General features: G+C 42.3%; 2 protein-coding genes across 2 annotated transcripts; both read right to left on the minus strand.

Moving 5' to 3' along the window:
* Positions 1 to 278: 278 nt before the first annotated feature.
* LOC307078146 (high choriolytic enzyme 1-like) lies at positions 279 to 3,771 on the minus strand (the record flags this gene model as incomplete). The annotated part of the gene is made up of 2 exons (XM_079739780.1): positions 279 to 1,156; positions 3,429 to 3,771. The coding sequence occupies 2 exons, from the start codon at positions 3,769 to 3,771 to the stop codon at positions 279 to 281; spliced, it is 1,221 nt and encodes a 406-aa protein (XP_079595906.1).
* A 3,174-nt stretch (positions 3,772 to 6,945) lies between these two features.
* On the minus strand, positions 6,946 to 7,872 carry LOC307078148 (hatching enzyme 1.2-like; the record flags this gene model as incomplete). The annotated part of the gene is made up of 1 exon (XM_079739782.1): positions 6,946 to 7,872. The coding sequence occupies one exon, from the start codon at positions 7,870 to 7,872 to the stop codon at positions 6,946 to 6,948; it is 927 nt and encodes a 308-aa protein (XP_079595908.1).
* Between the last annotated feature and the right edge of the window lie 2,376 nt (positions 7,873 to 10,248).

Below are 10,248 nucleotides of genomic sequence, written 5' to 3' on the forward strand. Positions count from 1 at the left end.
GATCATCTTGTAGTCTTTCTGATTAGAGGCACAAAATCATCTTGTTGTGGACTTGATGATCGGTCCATTTCATCAAAGATGTATGAATAAAACTGTTCAAACATGAGGTGTTAATATTAATTGAGGTTCATGTTGATAATAACCCATAATAAAATAAAAATTGACAACCACACAAATGAATTGCAGTAAAGCAATATTTTTAATGACATATCAGGAGAACATTGTTTGGAGAAAAACAAATCATCATTTTGATATTTGCAGACAACTGGTTGTTGGTCTTAGCAGCGATAGAGTCGGTTGATCCTTAGGAAGTCATTCCGGGTCATTCCCTTCCTCTGGCCGATCTGAACACGGGAGTTTGGGATGGGGGTGATGCTGTCTCGTCCATTTATGGAGAAGGCTGTTCTGCCGTAGTGCATGATGGAGGTGTAATCGTAGGGGGTGTCCAGGTTGTTGGTGTTTTGCCTCTTGAAGTTGTAGGCATTGCTTGGATTAATGTTCTTCCAGTTTATCTTGACAAACTGGTCACGGTCACTCCTGGTCTGCTCGTGGTTGAAGCCCAGAGCGTGGTTCACCTCATGCTGCATGATGCCGTAGTACATGCATCCCGATCTCCTGAGAGAGAGTACCTGCCTGCCTCCTGTCCTGCCCAGAGCAGAGTAGCATCCACCTCTGCTCTGAATGCTGATGTGGTCGTACTGGTTCCGGCGAGGAACGAAGCGGATGCAGGTGCTCTGGTGGAAGGACTGCAATGCGTCCACAATTCTTGACGTCTCCGCAGAGGTGTAGGCGCTGCTCACTGTGTAAGGAATGGTCACAAGGCCATTAGAGGATTTTTTCCACAGGCAGTTGTTTCCGAAACACTTCATGGCGTTTCTGGTTGTTGGGAGAAGCAAGTCTCCCTCCAGCAGAATCTCACTGGAGCCGTTGTTTGAGATCAGAATCCTGGTGCTGATATCCATGTCCTCGTTGTCTTCTAGGACATCATCTACAATTTCTTCCCCCACCAGAGGTTGAGCCTGAGAGAGTTCTCCCTCCAGCACGATCTCACTGGAATCAAGGTCTGAGATCAGATTCAGAATCTCTGTGCTGATATCCATGTCCTCATTGTCTTCTAGGACATCAGCCACACTTTCTTCTCCCAACAGAGGTTGAGCTTGGCAGAGGCCCAGCAAGAGCAGGAGGAGGCTGAGACAGGTCTTCATCTTCTGGGTCTCTGTGGTTGTTTCTTGACACTGGCACCGGCGCTTATCTGGATGTCTACAACGGAGAGACTCCTTATGGTTTGTTGTGAGTCTGATCGGACCAGAGCTTTTATATTGTCCTCTGCGGGTGTGTCTGTTGGAGGATTAAGGGTTGTGGTGCAGAATCTAAGGACTAAATAATCCTCTTAAGGGTGGACTCAAGTGACCATCCTACCTTTTCAACACTGTCTGTTATTCAAAGGCTTTGAGAGAAGGGGAGGGACATAACTGAATCAATGTTTACGCCAGACAAAGAATAATGAAACAAAATAGCATTTTAAGTTTTTAATTAACCTAATAATGCAGGTTTCTACCCCGCACACTAACATTAACGTATTTCTTTACCGACCTGATATCACTATCCTAAATTACGGTGTGCTTTTCTACTTTTCTACTTTGATGGACAAACACAAGCGTTTGGTGCTGTATTAGGACTTAACGCACTAATTGCACCAAATAATGCACTTTAACTTTCAAACAGCAATAATGCTTTTTGGACATTTATGCAATACACGCTTTATTCTGGAATACAGACATATTTTCCGGCACAACAATTCTACTTATTCAATGCCCTGAGTAAATAAAAGTATGGTCATTAGTTTTTTCTCTGGAAGACGGATAGAAGAAGCAGTGCTTTAAAGCTAGGGTAGGAAAATTTATTTTAGAAGCTTTATTTGACAAATGTTTTTAAATTCTACTTTCATCCCGACAGCAATCAATCGTTCCAATGTTGTGAAAAAAAGTAAAAAGACCTGGCACCTGTTGCTGTCGCAGGTCAGCAATAAGCTGTTCCAATGAGTCGTGGCACTGTAATGGGTTACCTGTCTGGTTACCTAACTTCACGGCTTCCTGCGCCCACCCATACCTGTGTGCTCATTGCACAGGACTGGTGTCTCTCCAACGCCCAGGCAGTAGGCTTGAGCAGTATCGATTTTCATACCTTCCTGACATTTCACTGGGGTATACGGTTTATGACGGTATTTGCGTTATTTTTTTTTATTAATAATAATAAAACGACTATAGCTGAACTTCTGGTGATAGAAGTTATTGTAGCATGTATGTTATTGTCTAGCCTGCACTGCTTTGTCTTTCAAATGCAATTTGCCGACTTAAACAAGTCCTGCTCATTTTAAATACTCATGACCTATAGAATAATGAATAGATAGGACATAAGCGCCCCTCCATAGATTCATAAATCTCTCATAAATCCCTAGTAGTACCAACTTGATTTCTCACCTTTCATACAGTGATCGTTTCCAATGATGTACACATATGAAAAGTAGGTCCAACCTGTACTACGCACACTACGCACGTCTATGTCAGTTACATCCACACCAGAGCTTATGCTTTTTCACTGCAAACGTTGACCGGATTTCTACTGTTGCAGAGCAGCAGTTTGGTGAGCTAGCTCGTCGTCTGCGCAATATATCGTGCTTGACATGATAATAAGTCTATTTCATCAAAGATGTACTGTATATATAAAGCTGTTCAACGTGAAGTGTTGATAAACTGAAGTTCATGTTGATAGTCAACCCAAAAAATGTATAAAATGACAACCACACAAATTAATTGCAGTGATGCAACATTTTTAATGATACATACAAGGAGAACATTGTTTGGAGAAAAAAAATACATAAATTCGATATTTGAAGGCAACTGATTGTTGGTCTTAGCAGCTATACAGTCGGTTGATCCTCAGGAAGTCATTCCGGGTCATTCCCCTTCTCTGGCCAATGCGAACACGGGAGTTTGGGATGGGGGTGATGCTGTCTCGTCCATTTACGGAGAAGGCTGTTCTTCCGTAGTGCATGATGGAGGTGTAATCGTAGGGGGTGTCCAGGTTGTTAGTGTTCTTCCTCCTGAAGTTGTGGGCATTGCATGGATTAATGTTCTTCCAGTTGATCCTGACATACTGGTCACGGTCACTCCTGGTCTGCTCGTGGTTGAAGCCTAGGGCGTGGTTCAGCTCGTGCTGCATGATGCCGTAGTACATGCATCCCGATCTCCTGAGAGAGATCGGGATCGTCCGGCAGGGCACGAAGCGGATGCAGGTGCCTCGGTGGAAGGACTGCATGGCGTTCACAATTCTTGACCTTTCCGCGGATGTGTAGGCTCTGCTCACTGTGTAGGGAATGTACACAAGGCCATTTTACAATTTTTTCCACAGGCAGTTGTTTCTGAAACACTTCATGGCGTTTCTGGTTGTTGGCAGGATCAAGTCTCCCTCCAGCAGTATCTCACTGGAGCCATTGTTTGAGATCAGAATCCTGGTGCTGATATCCATGTCCTCGTTGTCTTCTAGGAAATCATCTACACTTCCTTTCCCCACCAGAGGTTGAGTCTGGGAGAGGTCTCCCTCCAGCAGGATCTCACTGGAGTCAATGCTTGAGATCAGATTCAGAATCTCTGTGCTGATATCCATGTCCTCATTGTCTTCTAGGACATCAGCCACACTTTCTTCTCCCAACAGAGGTTGAGCTTGGCAGAGGCCCAGCAAGAGCAGGAGGAGGCTGAGACAGGTCTTCATCTTCTGGGTCTCTGTGGTTGTTTCTGGACACTGGCACTGTAGCTTCTCTGGATGTCTACAATGAAGAGACTCCGTATGGTTTGTTGTCAGTCTGATCTGACCAGAGCTTTTATATTCTCCTCTGCAGGTGTGTCTGTTGGAGGATTTAGGGTTGAGGTGCAGAATATTGGGACTAAATCAACCTTTTAAGGGTGGACTCATCATACATTTTCAAAACTGTTAGTTTTTTTAAGGCTTTGAAAGGGGGGGAGGGACTTTACTGAGTCAATGTTCACGCAAGAAAAAGATAAATTACCTAAAATAGCATTTTAGGTTTTTAATTACCTTGATAATGCAGAATTCTACGCCGCACACTGACATTTACGTATTTCTTTGCCGACTTGATATCACTATCCTAACTAAATGTGTGCTTTTCTACTTTTATACATTAAGGGACAAACATAAGTGTCGGGTACTGGATTACGACTTCCAAATGATGCACTTAACTTTCAAACAGCAATAATTCTTGTTGGACATTCATGCAATACACGCTTTATTCTGTTGGATGAAACATTGTTAGCAACACATACATGTTTTCAAGCACAACTATTTTATTTGATCAAAGCCCTGAGAAAATAAAAGTCTGGTCATTAGTTTTCTTTCAGGAATATGGATAGATGAAGCTGTGCTTTAAAGCTGTGGGGAATTTTTAACTTAGAAGCTTTATTTGACAAATTTGTTTAAATTGTCCTGGCATCCCGAAAGCAATCAATTTTTCTAACGTTGTGAAAAAAGTAAAAAGATCTGGCACCTGTGGCTGTCGCAGGTCGGCAATAAGCTTTTCCAATTAGTCTGAGACTGTAATGGCTTACCTGTCTGTTTACCTAACTTCCCGGCTACCTGCGCCCAACCATACCTGTTCACTAATTGCACAAGACCAGTGTTCCTCAAACGCCTAGGCAGTAGGCTTGAGGGGTATCCATTTGCATACCTTCCTGGTATTTCACCGGGGTATATGGTATATAAAGGTATTTGTGTAATTTATTTGTATTAATAATAATAAAACAACTAAAGCTGAACTTCTGGTGATAGAAGTCATTGTAGCATGTATGACATTGTCTAGCCTACACTGCTGTGTCTAAAATTTTGATGGCAACTTCCTCAATTCTTGCTTATTTTAAATACTTATGGCCTATAGAATTATGACTAGATAGGACATAAGCACCCTCCATAGATTTTGTCTTAATCTTAACGAGCAGTACCAACTTGAGCACTCTTTTTTTTTTCAATTCAGCGATAGTTTCCACCAATGTACAAATATGGAAAGTATGTCTAACCTGTATTATAAATAGTCTATGGGCCCTATCTTGCAACCAGCGCAATTTACTTTATACACCAACACATGTGTCGTTGCTAGTTTGCACCCGGCACAAAGCTGATTTTTCCCCGCAGCAAAGTCGCGCCACTACACTTGCGCCCTGAGAGGCATGTCGGCGAAAAGCAGATGAGTGTTCCGGCGCAAATGATACATGGTGCTATTTTACAGATTGAAAAATCATTTGCGACACTGACCTAAAAAAATCCTGGTCTAAGTGCACAAGCGGATAGCTCAGTTGGTGTTGCAATTTTGACGTACCATGGCAGGTCAGAACTGCAACATAAGCTTACACACCAGTAGGCTATACACAGAACAAACATGTAAATGAATTGAAATATTATGATGATAATGTGGGTTGTGAAAGAAAAAATCCATAGGGGCTGCATGAATGAACATGTAGTAGGCTATGCAATGCGTTAAAATAATAATAACAATAATGAACTCCAGCAAAGTAGGCCATATGCCAGCCTTCCAAAACAAAATCTCGTTTTAGGATAAATTATAACGTTGGTTAAATTCTTTGGGAATGAACAGCTGATACAGTGGTAAGAAGTTGCACTTTTAAAACAATGCATCTGCAAACACCATACAGCAAACCCATATTTTCTTGACACAGACATTGTGTACAAGCCCATAGCTTTTAGGATTGATGAGTATTTGAAGTGTTTCTGAAGTTGTAGAAGAAACGCTATTCCATGTGTGAATTAGGCCATATTATTTGGCCTTAGACTGAGCCATTTGAAGTTCGAAATTCATGTGGTCATGCATCTGTCTCAGCGGACACTGCAAACGCTCTGTCAAAATATCAACTCATCAAGTTCATATGGATTGGCTCCTAAAGAGGATGGGAGATGGATCTTTCATTGGTTTGTTGTACTTTACGCCCAAAGCACACCTACAGGTTTCAGACCAACCCATTTTAGATTTGCGTCAGACGCAAGAGTCATTTATCCGCCGGTATAATAGCAACAGCACCAGAGATCCGCCCACAAAGCTACTTGGCTTTTGCGCTTCTCACATGCGTTTCCGACTGTTAAAATAGGGCCCTATGTGCGTTACAGCCACTCCTCGTGTGTTGGTGGTTGATGGTTAGTTCAAGCAGCCTCAACTGGCCCGAGTCAGGCATATTGAACTCTGGGGCTGGTTTAGGCTGCACACCTATCGTGCAATGAAGTATCAGGGTACACAGGTTAAACCAGCCTTCAACCACGCCCTTCGAATGTTTAAATGATTAAAACAATTTTAGTATTTGGAATAAGTATGGGTACAGGAAATGATTTGGGTCACTTGGGGAGCGGCGGTGATAGGATTTAATATTCACGTGTTCCGTCTTAGAATTAGGTAATCATTTTGTAACATGAGGGCCAAATGGGGACATCTCCTTCTCTGGGGGATGCAAGCAGTTTACGTAGTTGCAATAGAGGAAGCAACAATTGTTGTAGTCGTGATTATCCAGAACAATGCTTCTTAGCATAGAGGTCAGGAACAGTATCCTAGTCATCTACGAGCCATCTGGTTCTTAATCGGTTTGGCTATATCCCTTGTGATGGAGTTAGAATGCAGATACCTTTTTAAAACAATGGTTACAATATTCATGTTTTTCTTAAAACTAGTATGTATTTAGATTCTCATGATCATCTTGTAGTCTGTGTGATTAGAAGCACAACATCAATAATAATCACCGAAAATAAAGTAAAAAATGACAACCACACAAATGAATTGAAGTGAAGTGATATTTTTAATGACATATCAGGAGAACATTGTTTGGAGAATAACAAAACATAAATTTGATATTTGCATATAACTGGTTGTTGGTCTTAGCAACGATAAAGTTGGTTGATCCTTAGGAAGTCATTCCGGGTCATTCCCTTTCTCTGGCCGATCTGAACACTGGAGTTTGGGATGGGGGTGATGCTGTCTCGTCTGTTTATGGAGAAGGCGGTTCTGCCGTAGTGCATGATGGAGGTGTAATCGTAGGGGGTGTTCAGATTGTTGGTGTTCTGCTTCTTGAAGTTGTGGGCATTGCGTGGATTAATGTTCTTCCAGTTTATCTTGACATACTGGTCACGGTCACTCCTGGTCTGCTCGTGGTTGAAGCCCAGAGCGTGGTTCACCTCATGCTGCATGATGCCGTAGTACATGCATCCCGATCTCCTGAGAGAGAGTACCTGCCTGCCTCCTGTCCTGCCCAGAGCAGAGTAGCATCCACCTCTGCTCTGAATGCTGATGTGGTCGACCTGGTTTTTGCGGGGCACAAAGCGGATGCAGGTGCTCTGGTGGAAGGACTGCAATGCGTCCACAATTCTTGACGTCTCCACAGAGGTGTAGGCGCTGCTCACTGTGTAAGGAATGGTCACAAGGCCATTAGAGGATTTTTTCCACAGGCAGTTGTTTCTGAAACACTTCATGGCGTTTCTGGTTGTTGGGAGAAGCAAGTCTCCCTCCAGCAGAATCGCACTGGAGCCGTTGTTGGAGATCAGAATCCTGGTGCTGATATCCATGTCCTCATTGTTTTCTATGTCATGATCTGCACTTTCTTTCCCCACCAGAGGTTGAGCCTGAGAGAGGTCTCCCTCCAGCTCGATCTCACTGGAGTCAATGTCTGAGATCAGATTCAGAATCTTCGTGCTGATACCCATGTCCTCATGGCCTTCTAGGACATCAGCCACACTTTCATCTCCCACCAGAGGTTGAGCATGGCAGAGGCCCAGCAAGAGCAGGAGGAGGCTGAGACAGGTCTTCATCTTCTGGGTCTCTGTGGTTGTTTCTGGACACTGGAAACTGAGCTTCTCTGGATGTCTACAACGAAGATGAGGTTGAGGTTTGTTCTCAGTCTGATAGGACCAGAGCTTTTATATTGTCCTCTGCAGGTGTGTCTGTTGGAGGATTAAGGGTTGTGGTGCAGGATCTTAGGACTAAATAAACCTTTTAATGGTGGACTCAAGTGACCTCCATCCTACATTTTCAACGCTGTTTGTTATTTTAAGTTTTTGAGTGGAGGGGAGGGACATTACTGAGTCAATGTTTACGCAAGAAAAAGAAATATAAGAAATTAGCTAAAATAGCGTTTTAAGTTTTTAATTAACTTAGATAATGCAGAATTCTATGCCGCACACTGACATTAACGTATTTCTTTACCGACTTGATATCACTATCCTAACTAAAGGTGTGCTTTTCTACTTTTCTACACTGAGGGACAAATACAATTGTTGGTTACTGAATTAGGACTTCCAAATGATGAACTTAACTTTCAAACAGCATTAATTCTTGTTGGACATTTATGCAATACATGCTTTATTCTGTTGGATGAAACATTATGTGAGCAACACATACACATTATCAAGCACAACTATTTTATTTAATCAATGCCCTGAGTAAATAAATGACTTTAAATAGATGTCTTTTTTTGGAAGACTGATAGATGAAGCAGGGCTTTAAAGCTAGGTTAGGGAATGTCTTATTTATGTATGGTCTATCACTGCAGGTTTTACCAGATTTTTACTGTTGCAGAGCTTACGGATACACTTCTAATCAGCGATTTTAATCCATTGCGGACATTCTGTAACGGGAGACGCATCCGGGTTAGAGGTGTTTATACATTTTCTGGGAAAATGCTTGTTGTTGGATGAGCCAGATCGTCGTGTGCGTAATATACTGTGTGGATGCTTAGCCCAACAGGTAATCTGTCCCTGTGGTTCTCTGAAGCAGACTTTTGATTGATTGATTGAAAAATGTTGGCTAATTTACATTATTGTATTTTCTTATAAATCGGCCATAACTCCGATTTATGCCACAAACTATAGTATCTCGGCCGGCAATGTGTTGTGATTGGAAGGGTTTAAATGTGCCAATTTATGTTTAACCCCAGTATTGGCGAGGCAAAATCCATTGCTCTTTTATGCATCAGTTTTTTTTTCACTCAAATAAATGTAAAATCATCACAGCAGAACACATTTTAGGATCCCAACATAGTTCTGTCCCGCCATCTTTCTCTCTTTGTGTATTATGGCGTTGTCCCTTTGCCATTGAAGTGACATGATCATTTTGTTATCGCAAGAGATACTGGCATAGATGGTGTCTGTTATTCTACCCTTGTTTTCCCTCCCCTTAGCTCTTTCGTTGCCTCTCCTTACATCTGTCCACCCGTGACTTCCCTGTCTTCTCCCCCTGTACCCTTTGTGTGTCTTTCCTTGTCAAGAGGACAAGAGTGTTTTGGGCCCCTTGCCAGCATTCAGATCTCGCCGGGGCCTCCATCCATATGGCAGTCATGTTCCGGCAGCTATTACCGGGCCATTTAGCACGTCTAATTGTTCCACATTTGACACCTTGTCAAGACAATTGGTTCAGATTAGTCCCGCTTAGGAAGTTTGCTGCATCACTGGCATTGTAAGGGGCTCGGAGTGATCTTATTAAGGGGCCAAACTGTCTTATTGTTGAGGGCGTCATGCAATATCAATACCTGAGATGGGAGCCACCAGTAAGCTGTTTTGTTTGTGTATGAACGTGCACGGATCAGAATCACAACTGGTTATATTGTTCATGCCATACTGAGTTGACCCAAATCGGTGTCTATATACATGACGTGGGATGATACTGTTGCAGTCACATTTGCTTGTGTAGCTGGCATTTTGTGGGGAAGTCAACTGAGAAATAAATGTGTGTGCTGTGTGTTTGACATGAACAGACATGGATACACATGTTCGGCAGTCATGTTTTCATTTTGTATTGTTGCCCTGTCACTTTATGTATTTCTTCCATCGACATCAATCAAGACGAGGCGAGACAGACTTCATTTAGATAGCCTTTTTTCCTTTCCTGGAAAATGCAAAGCAATTGAAGTCGTAAACATAGAAAAGGCAGGAACAATTTGTACACGCAAAGAACATCATAGATGATTTGAACAGACTCACCATTTGAACACGCTATTGAGGCAATCAAGAGGTCAGGGAGTATAATCGGGGTGTAATTTATTTTATTTATATATCACATTTTCTTCACACTTGATGCTTTTTGTCGCTCTTTCTTGTCTTCCTAGTAAGACATAAGGCTCCTTTTTATCACCCCACACTCACAGAGACAACTTGCAATGTAATTACATTGCAAATAAAATTATACTTTTC

This window comes from Pollachius pollachius (assembly GCF_949987615.1).
Source record: "Pollachius pollachius genome assembly, chromosome: 7".
NCBI classification, from domain to species: Eukaryota; Metazoa; Chordata; class Actinopteri; order Gadiformes; family Gadidae; genus Pollachius; species Pollachius pollachius.